Genomic DNA, 22,260 nt, shown 5'->3' with positions numbered 1-22,260 from the left:
ATAAGCAGCTTTCACCATTGGCTCTGGCATGGGACCTCCAAACAAATGCATCCTATCTATGTCTCTGCACAGTACCCCACCATCTCCCAATGCTTGCCCCTTGTCAACACCACCCACCCCCACAACCCCTAGTCCTCATCTGTGAACTTAACTATTCTTGCCACTCTCTCCTGGTCTATTCTCCATAACCCTGCCATCTGTGACCTGACCTGCACTGTGCCATTCACTCTGTGCTTGCTGACCCACACTGGCTCCTAGTAACTAACGCCACGATTTTCAAATTCTATCCTTGCTTTCAAACCCCTCCAGGTCTCACCACTCCCTCTTTCTACAATCTTATCTAACCCTAGAAGCCCCAAGGTCACTGCACTAACTCCAGCCACTTAAGCATCTCTGATTTTAATTGCTCCACCACCACATACCATGAAGTCACTGCCCAGGCTTGGAGCTCTGGAATTCTCTCCCTAAACCTCTCCAGCTCTCTGTTTCCCTTTTCTCCTTTAAGGCACTCCTTAAAACCTAGACACAAGAGACTGCAGAATCTGGAGTAAAAGACAAACTGCTGGAGGAACTCGGTGGGTCGAGCTGCATCTGTGGAGGGAAAGGGACAGTTGACGTTTCAAGTCAAGGCCCTGCATCAGTCGACTATCCCTAATGCAGGGCTTCAGCCTGATACATCAACCAACCCTTTCCCTCCATAGACGCAGCTTGACCCATTGAGTTCCTCCAGCCGTTTGTTTCTTAGTCCTTAAAACCTACCTCTTTTGACCAATGTTTTGATCTTTTGCCCCAATGTGGCCCAGTACCATGTGTAGGCTGATGATGTTCCTGTGAAGCACCCTGGGGTATTTTGTTCATTAAAGGCACCACACAGATAGAAGTTATTGTGTTTATGCTCTGATACAAGTGTTCTTGAAATAAATGCACAAACTTAGTGGCAGAGAGCTGGTGACATTCTACTGAAAGGTGGACTGTTCCCTGTTGAAGTTAGGAGTGTTGATGGGTCAGTTAGTTAATGGGCTCCTCTCTTGAATGCAGCAAGCTTGCATCTATAGTACTTATAAATTTATACTGAGTTACTCAAGCTCCAAACTCAAGGAAAGTGAAATGAGTCAACAGGAGCTTAGAACAAACGTCTAGAAGTTAAAAGTCTAAAACGATCCTCACTCCAACCTGCAGACTAAGTTTAGTTTGTCTGCACCTTGCTCATTTCTCTGATTCCACAAGAGACCCAAACAGACTGACCACTGAAAACCAGCACAGTCCTACCAGTTGTTATTTATTATTTAAATTGTATTTATTGAAGGGCACAGTGCTTCAGATACATTAAACGTCTATTTTACTTTGAAAGGACGTAATGTTAAGAGTCACAGATATCCAATATTCAGCTATTTTCACACAAAGCCAAACAAAAAGCTGCTTTTGACCCAAAACATTCACCGTCTGCGCAGCCAGCACCTTATCGGACTAAGGTGGACGATGGTCTGCCAGGTTTCTGCCTCAATCACAGTCCCCGAATTGGGACAGGAGAAATCCATAGAATTCCTGCACCTGCTCACAGTCTAGTGACCTCTGTGGTCGTCTGGTGGGGAAGATTGTCCACAGATGTCATGGCCCCATGGATGCAGACCTCCCCAAACTCACTGTCCACTTTAACAGGTGAACAGGGGTTGAGGTAACAGGAGCAGCAGCACCCTGGGGTGAAATCAAGAGGAAAAAATTCTCTATATCCATTCACATCCCAAGAAGTGGACAACTGCAACAATGGGGCGAGCTATCCTTTGACCAAACTCCTCGGACCCTGTTCAGCTGATACTGGAGGCTGATGAAAGACACTTCAACATGAAATCAATAACAGTTCAGGTTTCATTCTCCCACCTGACTTGCTGATGTCTGACGAGCCACAGCTTCATACGGGGGAGGCAGCTCGGCTGGGAAGAGGGAGCTGGGGCTGTTAATAGCCACACTGTACCTGGCAGAGATGGATGGGTGAGGGGGATCCAAGCACAGGCCTCTAAAAAACAACAGGAAGTATTGTGAGAAATAACAACCTCACTCCATTGTGCTTCTCACCAGTGACCCAGTCCACATCGAATCCTCATCTACCACACCCATAACCAGCGAGCCCCCTCAGCCATCAACCCACTGCTAGCGGCCTCACAGTCATTGTGCCCACATCTGATTCCTGGCACAGCAATCCCCTCACCAGATCCCTTGGGACTGCTGCCAAGGTTCCTTCTGGCAAAACAGTCTGGAAGGATTGGGAGAGAACTCCTGGGGAACGTACTGGTGGAGGATAGGGAAAGGGGAGTCCCAGCAAGTCAAATGGGCAGAAGGTGCATTCAGTACAGCAGAGTGACGCATTGGTAGAGCCGCTGGCTCACAGCTCCAGAGACCCAGGTTCAATCCCAACCTCCGGTGCTATCTGTGTGGAGTTTGCATGTTCTCCCTGTGACCGTGTGGATTTCCCCCTGGTGTTCCGGTTTCCTCCCACATCCCAAAGATGTGCAGGTCGGTAGGTACACTTTGCCCCTAGTGTGTGAGAGGGACAGAATCTGGAGAAAGTTGATGGGAATGTGGGGAGAATAAAATGTGATTAGTATGAATAGGTGCTTGATGGCTAGTATGGACTGGGTGGGCTGAAGGGCCTGTTTCTGTGCTCTTGTGAGGAATGTTGTGTGGGGTGTAGCCTGACTCTGGAGGCACTTTGTGGAGAAACTGTGACACTGCAAGTAAACCGGTGAGGGGTTGGGAATGAACCAGAGAGACGGCAAGCCTGTCAGACTGTTACGAGTCCATACTGCACCACTGACACCCTTTAGGAAGGAATCCCATCCCTTATGCACGAGGCCTGTGAATAACCACAACTGCACGATGATTGACTCATACCCACCCTGAAGTGGGGTAGTGAGCAATGGACGTAGCCCCCAGCAGTAATACATCAAAAGTAAAACTAACAAGAAGGGCAGTAGGGATGAGCCGGGTAACCACAGGCCAATGAGCCTTGCATTGGTGGAAGGGAAATTATTGGAGAAAGTCCAAGAGCTAGCATTTATGTACATCTGAAAAGGCAAGGGCTGATCAGGGATTGTCGGCATGGCTTTGTGCAGGGGAAATCCTGTCTCCCTAATTTGAATGAGTTTTTTGAGGAGATAACAAAGAAAATTGATGAAGGCAGGGTGGTACATGTTACCTGTAGGACTTTGGTGAGACATTTGACAAGGTCCCACTTGGTAGGCTAGTCCAAAAGGTTAAGGCAAGGTGAGCTGGCTAACTGGATCCATAATTGGCTTGGCAGCAGGAGGCAGAGAGTGGGGGAGGAAGTTTACTTCTCTGATTGGAAGCCTGTAACCAGTGATGTACCACAGGGATTGTTGCTGGGATCTTTGCTGTTCATGGTACATATTAATGACTTGGCTATGAATGTAGAATTAGTAAGTTTGCAGATGACATGAAAGTGGTTGGTGTTGTGGACAGCGAGGAAAATTGTCCAAGGCCACAGCAGGATATAGATCAGATGGAAGGTTGGGTGGAGCAGTGGGAGGTGGAATGTAATGACAAGAGCAGGGTGGTGCATCTTGGCAAGTTGAGTAGCAGAAGGACATATGGTCGGGCACTCAGATCCGCTGATGAAGAGAGAGGTCTGGGGATTCAAAGTCATAGTTCCCTGAAAGTGGCCACACAGGTAGATAGGGTGGTGAAGACAGCATGTGGCATGCTTGCCTTCGTAGGTTGGGGCATAGAATATAAGAGTGGGGATGTCACGTTGCAACTATACAAAACACTGGTTAGGCTGCACTTGGAGAATTGTGTGCAGTTCTGGTGAACACACTGTGACTGCACTGGACAGAGTGCAGAGGAGATTCACCAGGATTGGAGCACTTCTGTTAAAAGGAGAAAATGGATAGGCTGGGACTGTTTTCCCTGGAGCAAAGGAGGCTGAGGGGTGACCTGATAGAGGTTTATAAAATTATGAGCAGCATAGATAGGGTAGATAGAATCTTTTTCCTAAGGATGTTATTTTTAGACAGAGAGGGATATACAGCCACAGGTGGTGAAATCAGATACGATCCCTACATGTAGATAGATACTTAAACAGGCAAGGCATAGAAGGATAGGAACCTCATGCAGGCAAATGGGATTAGTGCAGATGGGCAAATCGGTCAGCATGGATATGGTGGGCCGAAGGGCCTGTTTCTGTGCTGTACCAGTCTATGACTAACTGACCTTAAGGTGACATGTACTGAGCATTATCCAGTGATTAGGATTGGAAGTGGTACCTGTGGCCCTCAGACTAAGCCCTGTTTATGATTCCCACACAGTCAAATAATTGAATCTGTCTGTGCCCATGGAGATTGCCCCATAAAGAGGCAACACCTTCTGGACAAGAGAGGAGACTAGGAATTATAAACAGAGCTGCAGCTGGTGAGTAAAGTGTAATGTGAAGTGAAGAAGAACTCACCTCTGGGACTCATTTTCCGGGCTGTGGGTGTACTCTGGAGGATAGTACGGAGGGGGAGGAATCGGGGAGATAAACTCATCAAAATCCAGAGGCTGCTGCAGGAATGTCCCAGGGGATGCAACACACTCAGAGTCTGCAGCTCTCCGTCTCTGTGGAATAAACTATGAGCAATGTTAAGTTAGTAGCACAATAATGAGGACACAGCTGTGTCCCTGACCCATACACATGAGATCTGAAATTATCGGAGGTGCTGGTTTATAAATGTAAAGAAATAGTACAAAGGAATCAATGAGCCCAAAGTCTGGTAAATCCCAAGGCCCTGATGATCCATAGAACAGTCCAGCACTGGCCAGGCCATTTGGCCCATGACGTTGTGCTGATCTTGATCCCAATTTATACTAAATGTCCTCTTCCTGTGTATCATCCACGTCCCTCCATTCCATTCATATTCATGTCTCTATCTAAAAGCCACAAACACCACCAAACTGCCTACTTCCACTACTACCCCTGGTAACCCATTCCAGGCACCAACCATTCTCTGCATAAAAAACTTTTCCCTCTCATCGCCTTTAAACTTCCCCCCTCTAACCTTGAAAGCATGTCCTCTGGTGTTTGACATTTCTACCCTGGGGAAAAGACACTGTCTGTCTACCCTATCTATGCCTCTCATAATTTTGAAAACCTCTATCAGGTCTCCCCTCAGCCTCTGATGGTCCAAGGAAAACAACCCAAGTTTGTCCAACCTTTCCTTATAGCTCATACTCTCTAATCCAGGCATCAACCTGGTGAGCCTCTTCTGCACCCTCTCCACATCCTTCCTATAATGGGGTGACCAGAACTGCACACAATAGTCCAGGTGTGGTCTGACTAAAGTTTTATACAGCTGCAGGATGACTTCCCTGCTCTTATACTCAACACCCCTACCAATGAAGGCAAGTGTGCCATACGCCTCCTTTACCACCTTATCCACTTGTGTAGCCACTTTCAGTGAACTATGGACTTGGACCCCAGGATCCCTCTTTACCTTAATGTTATTAAGGAGCCTACCATTAACTGTATACTTTCTCCTTTCATTTCATCTCCCAAAGTGCAACACCTCCCAAAGTGCAACACCTCACATTTGCCCAGATTAAACTCCATCTGCCACTTTTCTGCCATTATCGGTAACTGATGTATACCCCACTGTATTCTTTGATAGTCCTTTACACTGTCCACAACTTCACCAATCTTGGTGTCACCTGAAAACTTGTTAATCCACCCATCTACATTTTCATCCAAATCATTGATATATATCACAAACAACAGAGGTCCCTGCACCAATCCATGCAGAACACCACTGGTCAGGGACCTCCAGCCAGAGTAACAGCCTTCCACCCCTACTCTCTGTCTTCTATGGGCAAACCAGTTCCCAATCCAAACTTGCAATTCACCCTGGATCCCATGCATCTTTATCTTCTGAATCAACCTATCATGAGGGACCTTATCAAATGCCTTTCTGAAGTCCATGTAGATAATGTCCACTGCCTTACCCTCATCAAGCACCTTTGTCACCTCGTCAAAAAACTCAATCAAGTTTGTAAGGCATGACCTGCCCCAAAGCCATGCTGACTGACCCTAAGTCATGCCTTTCCAAATGTGCTCAGATCCTATCCTTCAGCATCCTCTCCAATAGCTTCCCTAGTACTGACGTGAGGCTCACTGGCCTATATTTACCTGGATTGTCCCTATTTCCCTTCTTGAACAAACGCACAACATTTGCTACTCTCCAGTCCTCCGGGACCTCACCTGTTGTTCGTGAGGACACAAAGATCTTTGACAAAGCCCCAGCAATCTCCTCACTTGCTTCTTTTAATATTCTGGGATATTTGCCATCAGGCCCTGGGGACTTATCCACCTTAATGCTTTTCAGAAGACCCAGCACTACCTCCTCCTTAATCTCAAAATTTCCCAGCACATTACATACTGCACTCTGTTTTCACTATTCCCCAAATCTTTCTCCTCGGTAAATACCAACACAAAGTACTCACTTAGTACCTCAGCCACTCTCTTTGACTCCAAGCGCAAATTCCCTCCTTTATCCCTGAGTGGACCTATCCTCTCCTTAGTTATCCTCTTTTTCTCAATACAAGTATAAAATGCCTCAGGATTCTCCTTGACCCTGCTCACCAAGGACATTCAATGGCTCTGTTTGGCCTTCCTAATCACCTGCTTGAGCACTTTCCTGCTATCTTTATATTCCACAAGGGCCCAGTCTGATTTTAGCTTCCTAAACCTTACATATGATTCCTTCTTCCTGACTAAATTTAGGATCTCTCGGGTCATCCAAGGTTCCTTTACCTTCCCATCCTTGTCGTTACTGGAACATGCCGATCCTGAACTCTGATCAGCTGGTCTTTAAACAACTCCCACGTCAGACGTGGACTTGTCTGACAGCAGCTGCTCCCAATCAACGCCCCTTAGCTCCTGTCTTATCCTGTCGTAAGTTGCCCTCCACCAACTCAGTACCTTCCCGCAAGACCCAGTTATATTCTTAACTTTTTTTAAACATTTGTTTATTAAATTTACTGAAGAAAAAGTAGCATGTACTCATTAGACATTAATACAAATTTCAGATATTTGAAACATTTCACAAAGAACAACATCAGTTTCTGTTTGATCCAACAAAATGATTGCACATCTTCCCCTAGACCAGTTTCCACTTTGCTCTCTCTTCGATCAACACACATCTGCACTGCTAACAGTTTAGAAATCTTTAAGTTTGAAATACTTCTCACCTCATACCTGTTTATGTAGCTACTCTATGTAGCATTATACCCACTTTTCCTATTCTTCCAGCAGTTTATGGTGTGACAAAAAATTATATACAGAACATTCATAAAATTAACATGGTATCACAATTTATTAAGTAAATCATCAGTTATACAGGATCTTTGCACACTTAATTTTTATGGTTCTCCGAATCAGTTAATCTAGGCATAGGCGACTTGTCAAATGGTTTGATGCAATAGCTTATTTTAACATGGCAAATTAGATTTGCAGGAGCGGTGAATTCTCACTATATAATAGCTACAATTTTCCACTCTGAAACACTGCCTGCAAAATTAGAGAGTTTGACAGAGACAAAAATGAGAGAAAAATTAATGTTAACAATGCAATTGCAGCACAAGACGTTTGTTGCAACTATACTGGGGAAAGGCCAATCTTGTGGAAATGAGAAAGGATCTAGGAAGAGTGGATTGGGATAAGTTGTTTTCTGGCAAGGATGTGGTCAGTAAGTGGAAGGCCTTCAAAGGCAAAATTTTGAGAGTGCAGAGTTTGCATGTTCCTGCCAGGATTAAAGTTAACAGGCATACAGAACCTTGGTTTTCAAGGGATATTGGCAATCTGGTTAAGAAAAAGAGAGAGATATATAGCAGGTATAGGCAACTAGGAACAAATGACGTACTTGAAGACTATAGAAAAAGTAAGAAAATACTAAGGGAGGAAATCAGGAAGGCAAAAAGAAGACGAGGTTGTTCTGGCAGATAATGTGAAGGTAAACCTAAAGGGTTTCTACAAGTATTAAGAGTAAAAGGATAGTAAGGGACAAAATTGGTCCCCTAGAAGATCAGAGTGGTCGTCTATGTGTGGGGCCTCAGGAGATGGGGGAGATCTTAAACAGTTTTTTTGCACCAGTATTTACTCAGGCAACTGGCATAGTGGATATGGAAGGAAGGAAACAAGCAGTAGTGTCATGGAACATATAGAGATTAAAGAGGAGGAGGTGCTTGCTGCCTTACAGCGAATAAAGGTAGATAAATCCCCAGAGCCTGACATGATATTTCTTCGGACCTTGAGAGAGACTAGTGTAGAAATTGAAGGGGCCCTGGCAGATATATTAAAAACGTCCTCAGCCACGGGTGCGGTGCTGGAGGACTGGAGGGTAGCTCATGCTGCTTCATTGTTTAAAAGAGGCTCTAAAAGTCAACCAGGTAATTACAGGCTGGTGAGCCTGACATCAGTAGTAGGTAAATTATTGGAAGATGTTCTGAGAGATCAGATATACAAGTATTTGGACAGCCAAGGGCTGATTAAGGATAGTCAGTATGGCTTTGTGTGTGGTGGTTGTGTTTAACGAATCTTGTAGAGTTTTTTGAGGAGGTTACCAAGAAAGTAGATGAAGGAAAGGCTGTGGATGTTGTCTACATGGACTTTAGTAAGGCCTTTGACAAGGTCCCAATTGGGAGGTTAGTTCAGAAGGTTCAGACAATAGGTATCCATGGAGAGGTTGTAAACTGGATTTGAAATTGGCTGTGTGGGAGAAGACAGAGCGTGGTAGTGGATGATTGTTTCACAGACTGGAGGCCTGTGACTAGTGGTGTGCCTCAGGGATCTGTGCTGGATCCGTTGTTGTTTGTTGTCTATATCAATGATCTAGATGATAATGTGGTAAATTGGATCAGCAAGTCTGCTGATGATACTAAGATTCGAGGCGTTGTGGACAGCGAGGAAGGTTTTCAAAGCTTGCAAAGGGATCTGGACCAACTGGAAGAATGGGCCAGAAAATGGCAGATGGAATTTAATGCAGACAAGTGTGAGGTGTTGCATTTTGGAAGGACAAATCAAGGTAGGACATACACAGTAAACGGTAGGGCAATGGGTAGTGCGGAGGAACAAAGGGATCTGGGATTTCAGATACACAATTCCCTGAAAGTGATGTCACAGGTAGACAGGGTTGTAAAGAAGGCTTTTGGCAGCCTGGCATTCATAAATCAAAGTATTGAGTATAGGAGTTGGGATGTTATAGTGAGATTGTATAAGACATTGGTAAGGCCAAATTTAGAGTATTGTGTGCAGTTCTGGTCACCTAACTATAGGAAGGATATCAGTAAGATTGAAAGAGTGCAGAGAAGATTTACTAGAATGTTGCCGGGTTTTCAGGAATTGAGTTACAGGGAAAGATTGAACAGGTTAGGACTTTACCCCTTGGAGCGTAGAAGAATGAGGGGAGATTTGATAGAGGTTTACAAAATTATGAGGGATATAGACAGAGTAAATGCGAGTAGGCTCTTTCCACCTAGATTAGGAGAGATAAGTACGAGAGGACATGGCTTTAGGGTGAAAGGGGAAAGGTTTAGGGGAACTTCTTCACTCAGTGTTGGGAGTGTGGAACGGGCAGCCATCTGACATGGTAAATGCGGGCTCACTCTCAAGTTTTAATAATACATGGATGGGAGAGGTCTGGAGGGTTATGGACTGGGTGCAGGTTAATGGGACTAGTGGAATAAAGTTTCAGCACAGACTAGAAGAGCCAAATGGCCTGTTTTCTGTGCTGTAGTGTTCTATGGTTCTATATAGAAATTGCAATATAACAATTCAAACATTTTGGAAGAATGGTTGATGATCACTGCTCAAAATACACAGGGAAACTTTTAACTTTAGCACCTGGGTAGTGGTCTAGTGGAGTATGTCTACCATAATACATTCATGTCAGAAACCTCTGAATGTTTTGTTCACTTGAAATCAACCTGCTGATGACTGGACCATTCTACAAGCTGATCCAGCTGGTTACAATGCAGGAGGTGGAAGCTAAATATGGCCCTTTCAATGCTTCTATGCTGTGTTATCAACAGGAGCACCACACACCCATGAATCAATGCACCAGCAGAGAAAATGCACCAGCAGAGAAAATGCACCAGCATATCCCAGAGTTTGGAAAGATGTGTCTACACTGGATGCTCTGGTTTTCTTCTTCCCAAATCCAATAGGTTCTTGGATGGTCCCTGCAGATTGCAGCTTGACAAATGACACCTTACTATTTAAGAAAGGAAGGGAAGGTAAAACTTGGCACTACCATCCGGTTATCCTGATATCGGTAGATGAGAAGATGCTAGAATCTATAACAAAGGATGAGGTCCCAAAAGACATTTAGAAAATAGTAATATGATCGAGCGTAGCCAACATGGACATGAAGGGGAAATCACATTTAACTAATCTGTTGGTGCTCTCTGAGAATGTATCTAGTCCAATAGATTAGGAACTAATAGAAATGTGTGTTTAGATTCTGAGGTTTTTGGTAAGGTCTCACACAGGAAGTTGGTGAATAAGGTTAGAGCCCACTGAAGTGAGGTTAATATACCAGTCTACATAAAAAGTTGGTTGTTGGATAGAAAAAAGAGAGCAAGAATAATAATGGATCTTTCATGGGCTGGCAGGCTGTGACTGGGAGCACTGCTGGGATCAGTGCTTTGGCCCCAGCTATTCACCATCGACGTTTTGACTGTAGCAACCAAATGAAATATTTCCAGGTTTCTAATGATAAGAAACTACATGGGAATGTGAATGATAAGGAGAATGGAAAGGAGCTTCGAGGGGGTGTAGACAAGTTAAATGGTGGATGGAGAAGCATGTGATAAATGGGAGGAGACAACAATGTGAGAGATTGGGAACTAATCGCGCTCAAAGGGACTTGGGTGACCTTGTACACAAGTCACTAAAAATCAACATGAAGGTGCAACAGGCAATGAGAAGGAACACAGTACAGCAGCCTTTATTTCAAGAATGTTTGAGTTGAGAAGTAGTGATGTCTTGCTGCAGCCATACAAGGGCCTTGGTGAGACCACACCTAGGGTTGTGCACATGTGGGACAGTGGTGAGACCACACCTGGGGCTGTGTACATGTGGGACCATGGTGAGACCACACCTGGGGTTGTGTATATTGGAATGTATAAAATTATTACAGATCTGAACAGGATAGATGTGACGAAGATGCTTTTTCCCTGCCAAGATGTCTAGGACCAGGAATCACAGTCCCAAACAAAGAGTAGGCCAGTTAGTACTGAAATAGAGAACTGTCTTCACTGAAAGTGTGGGACTCTCAGAGAAGAGTGTTGTTGAGGCTCGGTCATTGACTGTGTCACAACTGAGATCGATAGATTACCAGAAAATAACAGCACCAAAGGTGTGGGACGGAGGAAGGAAACGGTGGAACAGGTGCTGCCAATCCCATCAGCCCCACCATCAAACACCCACTTACACCAAAACCATTTGATTCTTCCCACAGTCCCATCAACTTCCCTCAGATCCTCCCACTCACCTGTACACTAGGAACAATTTACAGTGGCCAATTAACTTACCAGCCCGCATGGCTTGAGATATGGGAGGAAACTTGAACAGCTGGAGAAATAAGTTACCTTTCTTTCCCCTCCTCACCTGGTGTTTAGAATCTTATTTCCAGTTATTCCTTTAATTTTTCACCGGCCTTTCCCACCATCTCTCAGCCACCACCACCTGTGCTGTTTAATCTCACCTGGTCCCACCCTATCATACACCACCTTCACACTTTCTCTGTGACTTTAACCTTGCTTTATTTGCACTACCTGCAGTTCTGATAGAAGACCGCTGACTTGAAATATAAATTCTCTTCACAGTTGGAGCCTGGTCTCTGGAGTATTTCTAGCATTTTCTTGTTTTTATTTTGGATTTCCAACATCTGCAGCATTTTGCTTTTCAATGAAACTTCTTATCTCCTGCTATCTTTCTCAGTTCCCCAAACGACCCTTGCTGAAAAATCAGCTCTTCCTTTCTTTTTCTTTAGCATCTTTTGCAGGAGAAGTTCCGACTATGCACAACATTTGAGGGGTTTGGTTCTTAGTACGAAGACCTCTGTGCTCACTGTTTACATACAATGGATCCTAAGGCCACAGCTTCCTCTCCCTCCGGTATAATATATAGATAGGATGCTGGTTAGAATGTTGCCTCTCCATTTTACACAGACACTTACCAACTGTATAACATCAGCTGTGACCATCTGCATACAGCAAAGAGCAGAAGACAGAGCACACACAATGGTGGAAATAACATTCAGAGCACATATACTGAACAAAAGATCCTGTGGGGAGAGAGATAGGAGTTAGTCTGTTCAGATCTCCAAAAAACAGCAGGCACAAGGGCAGCTTAAACAATTTAATGGCCCACTGATCCTAAATAACCACCCGCTCCCAGTTCCTTTACTCCAACACCCGAGTCTCTGGAGTAATTTAGGAAGGACAAAGAAAACCATGTGAGGTCTCCAAAGGATGCTGTGATCCACTCCATCAATCCACTCATGTTCACTACACTCCTTTTACAAGAGATACATCTCATTAAGCGCAGCTGGACACCGTCTATTTTCTAGCCTTTGTTTTCTTTGCCCTTCAAACTCCCTAATTTTCTGTCTTTCTTTCCCAGTTTCACTTTGCTCCTTTCTGAATCTAGGCTCACCCTTCTATCTCCATGCCAACAGTACCAGCAAATCCATGTGAGAGGATATTGGTCCAGTCAGTACACATCCCCCAGAACCACCCCGATAAAACCCTCGCTCCAGAACCTCAATCAGCAGCCCCACCCTCCTCTTCCAGGGCTCATTTCCCATCACTTCCCTCTTTCCATCCACAGCCACTCTTCTGAATTGCTGCATCACAAAATATTTAGTTTGAGCATCATACAAATGTGACTCAGTGATATATCTTAAGTCAAAGCCATTTACTTCCATTCACACCATTAGTTTGCTCATTTTGTTATGAATAGTTCATGAATTCAGATACAAAGTCTTTAATTTTACCATTTACGCTTGATATGACTTTGTTAATTGTGACCATTAACTTGTCTTTCTTGTCTCGCTCTGCTTGTCATGCACCAGTTTGTTACTTTGTGGACTTGGGTTCTGTTTAGTTGTAAACCTTTCCCTTCCCATAACCTCAGCACCACCCACCCCGATATCCAAGGACCTCGTTCTAATTTCCAGTCCTAATTACCACTCATGACATGTTCGGCACAGCTTTGGGGGCCGAAGGGCCTGAATTGTGCTGTAGGTTTTCTATGTTTCTGTTATTTGATTCACCTGGACTTTGGTCCGAGCCTGGTGGCACTGCCTCAATATACCAGCTCTTCCCTTTCACAGCACTCCATGCCAGGGTGGGATTAGGCAGCATCTTACCTTTAGTGCCAGACGCACAGCGCTGCATTCTCGCACTGGTTTGAGCTTCAATGTCTCACTGAAGGCACTGCAGCCTGTCCCCGGTTCCTGGATCTCACAGCAAATACAAACCCCATCACGGTCAAACATGTACTGCAAAGAAATCACAACATAGGGAGGCAGGTGAAGTTATCATCTCTACATTCTGCAGCAACGTTCATTTGCCATCTTCCTCACTGGTTACAAACGTTACCCAGCTCACTGAGTGGTTTCTGAACTCTCCCCAGTGTCACTGTTGTCATAATTTGAACAGTATCAAATCAAAGCACCATCGTCTTAAAGAGAGACCAAAGCTCACCCAGTGACCAGGGAACCGTTGCCCAGTAAGACCCCCTCCCCCTTCAGATCCTGCCCTTGCCCTCATCAAACCGAACCTAACCCACAAACTGGTCAATAACGCACCTCCCCAAGTCTCACAGTCCCTCACTGAAACCGATTCCAGACCCTGACTCCAACATCCTTGCCCCCACACCCAGCCCAGGACCAAGTGGCGGTGGGGACTGAGCACTGGATGCCCTCCCACTGCACATCGCCCTCATCTCTGACGTACCAGTCGGCACTGCTGCAGGGAGATCACCATCTGACCGTTCTGACAGGAAAGGATGGATCCCGCCAGATTCAGCAACACACACACAGCACTCAGCAGCATGAAGAACGTAACCTGTGGGAAGGACACACACCAAACTTCAGTTGTCTGCAGCCACAGGAATGGGCACCAAGGCTGCAGTTGCCCTCACTCTGTCCCGGGGAGAAATGCAGATGTGCCTCCACACTGGCACACAACGCATGGCATGGGCTCGATGCGTGAATGCACACAGTGGGAGACTCAGAGTTCCATGGCAGCCAGTGAGGTGCAGACAGAGCGTGATCACCAGGTGTGTCACGGAGCAACAGCCTTTCAGTTCCAGTAATGGCGAAAGTACATTTTGTTCAGCAGAAATATCACCTTCCTCCCTGCAAGCTTTTAGCATCTCCCATTTCTGAACTAGTTTGCACTCAAACGTCCTGTTCCATCCCACTCATTCACTGAGGCACATGGGATTACGACATTATTGCTATTAGTGAGACTTGGTTGCAGGAGGGGTAGGACTGGCAGCTTAATGTTCCGGGGTTCTGTTGTTTCAGACGTGATAGAGGGGGAGAGGTGGAAGGGGGAGGTGTGGTGTTACCAGTCAGGGAAAATATCACAGCTGTGCATAGACAGGACAGCCCAGAAGGCTTGTCTACAGAGGCCATATGGGTGGAGCTGAGGAATGGGAGAGGTGTGGCCACACTAATAGGGTTGTATTACAGACCGCCCAATACTCATTAGAGAATGGGAGGTGCAAATCTGTGGTGAGATAGCAGACCGATGTAAGAAACAGAAAGTTGTAATAGCAGGGGATTTTAACTTTACACATATTGACTGGGACTCCCACACTGTGAAAGGGCTGGATGGCTTGGAGTTTATCAAATGTGTTCAGGAAAGATTTCTAAATCAATATATACAGGTACCAATGAGAGAGAATGCAATACTTAATCTCCTATTAGGGAACCAGACAGGTCAGGTGACAGAAATATGTGTAGGTGAACATTTTGGGTCCAGTGACCATAATGTCATTAGTTTCAAGTTAATTATGGATAAGGATAGGTCTGGTCCTCGAGTTGAGGTTCTAAATTGGAGAAAGGCCAATTTTGTGGAAATGAGAAAGGATCTAGTAAGAGTGGATTGGGAGAAATTGTTTTCTGGCAAGGATGTGCTCAGTAAATGGAAGGCTTTCAAAGGTGAAATTTTGAGAGTGCAGAGTTTGCACGTTCTTGCCAGGATTAAAGGCAAAGATAACAAGCATAGGCAACCTTGGTTTTCAAGGGATATTGGCGATCTGGTTAAGAAAAAGAGAGAGGTGTATAGCGGAACAAATGAGGTACTTGAAGGGTATAGAAAATGTAAGAAAATACTAAAGAAGGAAATCAGGAAGGCAAAAAAAAGACATGAGGTTGCTCTGGCAGATAATATGAAGGTAAACCCGAAGGGTTTCTAGAAGTATTTTAAGAGTAAAAGGATAGTAAGGGACAAAATTGGTCCCCTAGAAGATCAGAGTGGTGGGCTATGTGTGGAGCCTTAGGAGATGGGGGAGATCTTAAACAGTTTTTTTGCACCAGTATTTACTCAGGAAACTGGCATCGTGGATATGGAAGGAAGGGAAACAAGCAGTAGTGTCATGGAACATAGAGATTAAAGAGGAGGAGGTGCTTGCTGCCTTACAGCAAATAAAGGTAAATAAATCCCCAGGGCCTGACATGATATTTCCTCGGACCTTGAGAGAGACTAGTGTAGAAATTGCAGGGACCCTGGCAGATATATTTAAAATGTCCTTAGCCACAGGTGCAGTGCCAGAGAACTGGAGGGTAGCTCATGTTGTTCCATAGTTTAACAAATCCTCTAAAAGTAAACCAGGTAATCACAGGCCGGTGAGCCTGATATCAGTAGTAGGTAAATTATTGGAATGTGATCTGAGAAATCGGGTTTACAATTATTTGGACAGCCAAGGGCTGATTAAGGATAGTCAGCATGGCTTTGTGCGTGGTAGATCGTGTTTAACGAATCTTGTAGAGTTTTTCGAGGAGGTTACCAAGAAAGTAGATGAAGGAAAGGCTGTGGATGTTGTCTACATGGACTTTAGTAAGGCCTTTGACAAGGTCCCACTTGGGAGGTTAGTTCAGAAGGTTCAGACAATAGGTATCCATGGAGAGGTTGTAAACTGGATTTGAAATTGGCTGTGTGGGAGAAGACAGAGCGTGGTAGTGGATGATTGTTTCTCAGACTGGAGGCCTGTGACTAGTGGTGTGCCTCAGGGATCTGTGCTGGATCCATTGTTGTTTGTTGTCTATATCAGTGATCTAGATGATAATGTGGTAAATTGGATCAGCAAGTTTGCTGATGATACTAAGATTGGAAGCGTTGTGGACAGCGAGGAAGGTTTTCAAGGCTTGCAGAGGGATCTGGACCAACTGGAAAAATGGGCCAGAAAATGGCAGATGGAACTTAATGCAGACAAGTGTGAGGTGTTGCATTTTGGAAGGACAAATCAAGGTAGGACACACACAGTAAATGGTAGGGCACTGAGGAGTGTGGAGGAACAAAGGGGTCTGGGAGTTCAGATACATAATTCCCTGAAAGTGGTGTCACAGGCAGACAGGGTTGTAAAGAAGGCTTTTGGCATCCTGGCATTCATAAGTCAAAGTATTGAGTATAGGAGTTGGGATGTTATGGTGAGGTTGTATAAGACATTGGTGAGGTCAAATTTGGAGTATTGTGTGCAGTTCTAGTCACCTAACTATAGGAAGGATTGAAAGAGTGCAGAGAAGATTTACTAGAATGTTGCCGGGTCTTCAAGAGTTGAGGTACAGGGAAAGATTGAACAGGTTAGGACTTTATTCCTTAAAGCGCAGAAGAATGAGGGGAGATTTGATTATGAGGGGGTATAGACAAAGTAAATGCGAGTAGGCTCTTTCCACCTAGATTAGGAGAGATAAGTACGAGGGAACATGGCTTTAGGGTGAAAGGGGAAAGATTTAGGGGGAACTTCTTCACTCAGAGTGGTGGAAGTGTGGAATGAGCTGCCATCTGACGTGGTAAATGCGGGCTCACTCTCAAGTTTTAAGAATAAATTGGATAGATACATAGATGGGAGAGGTCTGAAGGGTTATTGACTGGGTGCAGGTCAATGGGACTAGTGGAATAAAAGTTTTGGCACAGACTAGAAGGGCTGAATGGCCTGTTTACTGTGCTGTTCTATGGTATCTCCCTTGAACTTCCCACCCATTATTTTAAAGCCATGCCCTCCTTTATTGAGCATTGGTGCCCTGGGAAAGAGGCGCTGGCTGTCCACTCTATCTATTCCTCTTAACATTTTGTACACCTCTATCATGTCTCCTCTCATCATCCTTCTCTCCAAAGAGTAAAGCCCTAGCTCCCTTAGTCTCTCCTCATAATCCATACTCTCTAAACCAGGCAGCATCTCCTCTGCACCCTTTCCAACACTTCCACATCCTTCCTATAATGAGGCAACCAGAACTGGACACAGTACTCTAAGTGTGGTCTAACCAGAATTTTATAGAACTGCATCATTGCCTCGCGGCTCTTAAACGTGATCTCTCGACTTATGAAAGCTAACACCCCATAAGCTTTCTTAACTACCCTATCCACCTGTGAGGCAACTTTCAGGGATCTGTGGATATGGACCCCCATATCCCTCTACTCCTCCACACTACCAAGAATTCTGCCATTAACTTTGCCTTGGAATTTGTCCTTCCGAGGTGTACCACCTCCCACTTCTCCGGATTGAACTCCATCTGCCACTTCTCAGCCCAGCTCTGCATCCTATCACAGCAGAGTGATCAGAAGCTCAACCTGGGCTGTTGCTCCCTGGCTTCCATTACTTGCAGGTGACCCTGGGCTCCTTCTCCTACTCTTTCTCTGCAGAAAATGGAGTTTGATTTAATTATTAGTTACCATGTTGATGAGTTAAATAGTCCTAACTAGTTTGGGTGTCCCTTTGTGTCAAGTCAGGAGATCATGCAAACAGTGACCTGATTATTATCCATCTGAGAGTGCATTGGCTGTACAAATGAGGATGGATCAACTCATCTGCGATTCCCCCACAGTCCAATAACTACTCCCATTCAGCAGCTTTCTACTGGAGCGTCATAGTCCTATAGCACGGAAACCAGCCCTTCAGCCCAACTTGTCCATGCCAACCGAGATTCCCATCTAAGCTAGTCCCATTTACCCACGGACAGCACCGTCATGACCAGGTCCTACATAGTCGAGTTTAGAGAGAGAGCATGAACCCCTTTGCTTTCAGCATTAGCTGCAACAACTGGACAACAGCAGAGCATTTTGCTGCTCATATGGCCATTATTGACAAAGCTGACACTGCTCCCACCACACAATGGCACTTGTTTGGATGCAGGACCTGAGCTTACCACGAGGGAAATGGGCCTCCTCCAGGAAACCACGCCAATTAACCCAGATAGGAGAACCTACAGGCAAGGAAAGAGTAGAGTTATCAAAGGCAGTGTGGCATCCAATGAGCAACAACACAGGTTGAAACTCTAGTCTGGCACCTTTGGGTCTTAACTGGTGCCAGACCACAGAGAATCCAGAAAATAGAAATTGCTCCCAATCACCATCCTCTGAGGATGAGAACTGTTCGTTTTAAGTATAGACTTACCAGGTCATGTAAGGGTTCTGACGCAAGGTAAGTATATAAAGTTTATTAGGTATATATAGTAAGCACAAAAGGTAAGTATAGACTATCCAGGACACATAAGGGTTCTCAAGTAAGGTAAGGTAAGGTAAGGTATATGAGCACATAAGTACAGACTTAACGGGTTACACGTGGGTTCTGAGAACTGTACATAGCCCAAAGTTGGTGTGTCAGAAATGTTGTCAGCTGAGATTGCAAAAGTTGCAAAATTAACTATAGATTAGTACAGATCTTAGTTAATTTTAGATCTTAGTTAGAATTAGTTAATTAGTTACTGATCTGTACTACAGATTCAAAACATCCCAGACCACGGGATTTGCTGGACCACAGAAATGGTGTCTAGAGACTTCCAAGCTGTACAATCCTCCCTCCTATACATGTTACATACATATATACAACATACCTCCCACACTGCAATATAACACACACCATTGCAGCTCCTGTATCTGATGCCAGTCAATGAACCATGTCTCTTTTGTATCAAAGTAACCAGAAAATGCACAGCCCAGAAATGCAGCTTCTTTTGAGATGGGTGGATTTGCAGATCATGGCTCCTGGTGACCGGTGGATCACTCAGTACATCACCTCAACACTGACTGGGAATTGCTAGTCACTCAGATTTTAAAGATATTTTCAAACTGTTTTCATTTTCTATTGCATCCATACTTAGAATCTGCCGATGGAATTAAAAACAAGTGACAAACTCTCAACAGATTTGGAATGAGTCAGAAGGCAATGGGTTCAAGTGCCAGCCCTGAGTCATGGGCACAGAACTTAGGCTGAATCTCATAATGCATCATTGAGGGAGTTGGAGAGTTTCAGCTGGGGTGTTAAACTGAGGCACTGTCTGATCTCTCAGGTGAATGTAAAATATTCCACTCTCAGAAGAGGCAATTCTCTCAATTTCCTGTACTGACTTTTATTCCCTGGTCGAAATCACAAAAGACAAACTGTGTGACCACTGTTACATTGCTGTTCATGGGAGATCCCACTGTCTGACACACTTCCTACAACAGTGCCTATATTCGACAAGTACTTCAGTGAGGGAGATCTTTGGGATGTCCTAAGGTTCTTTAGAAATGCAACTCTTTCAATCAATGCCCAAAATAAATTTCTGAATACTTACAGTCAGCCACTGCCAGAAACACACCGAGGCTGAGAAAGTTAATTCCATTTACCCATGAAGTTAGCTCACCCTGATGTTTCCCCAATACATCCTTTCCCCACCATCGGTAGTATCTACAGGAGGTGCTGCCTCAAGGTGGCAATATCTATCATCAAAGATCCCCATTATCAGGCCATGACATCTTCTTGCAGGAGGTACAGAAGCCTGAAGTCCCACATCACCAGGTTCAACAACAGCTACTTCCCTTCAACCACTCAGTTTTTGAACCAACCAGCAAAACCCTAATCACTACAGTTTTGCAACACTATGCCCACTTTGGATTAAATTGGACTTTTTTTTTGTTCTACTTGTGTTTTCTTGTAAAAATTGTGTTTATGTTTTTCTTGTCCGCTGCTGCAAGTAAGTTTTTCATTGCACCTGTGCACACATGGACTTGTGCATATGACAATAAACTCGACCCTGACTTTGACTCCCTTGGTGTTAGGCAATCCCTTGGAATTGAGAGTAACTTGTTTCCACTCCAGTTCTGTGGATTTTGAGACGTTTGATGAGTCCACGGGGTGACCCACAGACTCTACCACCTGGATAGGAGGTGCTTGATACCTAGTGGGTGAGTGAGACACGGGCGCGGGTGGGGCATGTGGGAAATGGTGCATGCATCCTACCAATTTTCCTGGGCTTCCATGCTCCCAAAGAAAGATTCCCAGTTGTTATGGATCAGGGATTCCACAGGTGGATGAGAATATTACATTATTTCTTCCAAAGAAACTTTGAGAACATTTTTGAAATGACAATCATTGTCACGCTGCCTGCACCCGGCATCTATCATTTAGTGTCCCAAGTTAATGGGTCCCAGTTCGCTCCGTCAACACTGTCAATTTATTCGATATTCTGGTGATCTCTAATCAACAGAACCATCAGCATAAGGAAGACTGTGAGCCAAGGACATTACCACTCCCCCTGTAAACAAGTGAGGACATCACTAACACACCTTTTAAGAGAGAAGTCACAAATCACTCTCCAAATCACTCCTGGAGTGAAGGCATCTTGGAAATCACTCTCCACTCTCCTCTCCCAGAGACAAGTTGACACCTGCTTCACCTTCCCCATACACTTGTGATCTTCAACGTTTCTCAAATGGGAAGCACGTTAGTAAATCCTGGGGTTAGCTGGTAGGACGATCTGACACAGTGTTTACACTGTCAGATGTGTAATTCTATAAAATTCTGAATGGCTTATTGTTTTCTTTTGCCAGATCAATAATCTTTTAGAATCTCAAAACCATTAAGAAATGCTGATGTAACTATTCCTTAGTGTGTGTGTTGGTGTGTGTGTTGGTTGGTGTATGTTGGTGTTGGTGTGCGCGAGCATCTGTGTTGGCGTGCACGTGTGTTGGCGTGCATGTGTGTGCTGGCGTGCGTGTCGGTGTTGGCGTGCGTGTCGGTGTTGGCAGGGTGTAGAGGGTGAGGTGAGTCGAGTATAGGAGTGTGGAGGAATGGCAGAGAGGAGGCAAATGTTGGCAAGATCAGTCGTGTGATGAGATCAGTGAAAGGGTTCCCACCCTACACACAATATACTCTAAATATATGTCAGTCTTACGTGGAACATCAGTCACCAAAGCCGACTCTTAAGAGAGAACAAAGAGCTGGAGGAATGTGATTCCAGTCCAGTTTCCTGGTGTAAGTTTCCTGCCCAAGCACACATCCTTCCGATGGGAAGTGAGATTGAGATGTGCCACGGAATAAGGAACTCGTTACTGTGAGAATGAACACCAGTTACCGACTAACGTAGAAACAATGACTGGGAGGAGACCCACAGTCGGGTGCACTGTGACTGAGCCCAGCCACATCGAAGCAACTCCCTGCTACCAGCACTTCTGTGGACCAAGCAGCAGGGTGCAAGAGAGAGACCGGTGGGGAGGGAGGGAGGAGAGAGTGGAGAGGGATATAAGGAAAAGTTGGAGGCTGGGAGGAGATTATGGGGGAACACTGAGGAGAGAATATTTCAAGGTATTGGGGGTGATAGAGGACAAAGGTAGGGAGGGTGGGGAAGGGGGAAATGAAGCAACAAGAATGGACAAGGACATGAGAGTAAAGAGAGAGAGAAGTAGAAGGGAGAGACGGGGGTGGGGACGGTGAGGGGGAAGAGTTATGGCACTCTGCTAACCTAAGACATTATCGGAGAGGCAATTCGCACTTCCTGCCTTTATGCAAGCTGAACAAAAGGACAGAAAATACACAAACAACAAGCAATTTATCACCGGTAACTCACTGCCACCAGCTAACTTGCTTTGATGACATGAGCTGGGAGTAACACAGAGTGTGCTGGTAATTACACTTCCCAAGTGATGCACATTACCCACAAACAAACTCAGATTCACCATTCAAGGAATACACAATGCTGATATACAATCCCAGGCACACTG

At 45.0% G+C, this 22,260-nt stretch overlaps 1 protein-coding gene across 2 annotated transcripts in view; it reads right to left on the bottom strand.

The window, feature by feature from the left end:
* Window positions 1–22,260, bottom strand: part of fam189a1 (family with sequence similarity 189 member A1) — a 41,163-nt gene that overhangs the window by 9,060 nt on the left and 9,843 nt on the right. For both annotated transcript variants that reach the window (XM_052042476.1, XM_052042477.1), the window contains 6 exons: window positions 18,426–18,482; window positions 14,008–14,118; window positions 13,419–13,550; window positions 12,225–12,332; window positions 4,463–4,623; window positions 1,879–2,014 (listed from right to left, as the gene is read on the bottom strand). In XM_052042476.1, the coding sequence (XP_051898436.1) occupies window positions 1,879–2,014; window positions 4,463–4,623; window positions 12,225–12,332; window positions 13,419–13,550; window positions 14,008–14,118; window positions 18,426–18,482 (705 nt within the window). The remainder of the gene's footprint in view (window positions 1–1,878; window positions 2,015–4,462; window positions 4,624–12,224; window positions 12,333–13,418; window positions 13,551–14,007; window positions 14,119–18,425; window positions 18,483–22,260) is intronic.

Source organism: Pristis pectinata, chromosome 32 (assembly GCF_009764475.1).
Source record: "Pristis pectinata isolate sPriPec2 chromosome 32, sPriPec2.1.pri, whole genome shotgun sequence".
NCBI lineage: Eukaryota > Metazoa > Chordata > Chondrichthyes > Rhinopristiformes > Pristidae > Pristis > Pristis pectinata.
This window is presented reverse-complemented; position numbering and strand designations above follow the sequence as displayed.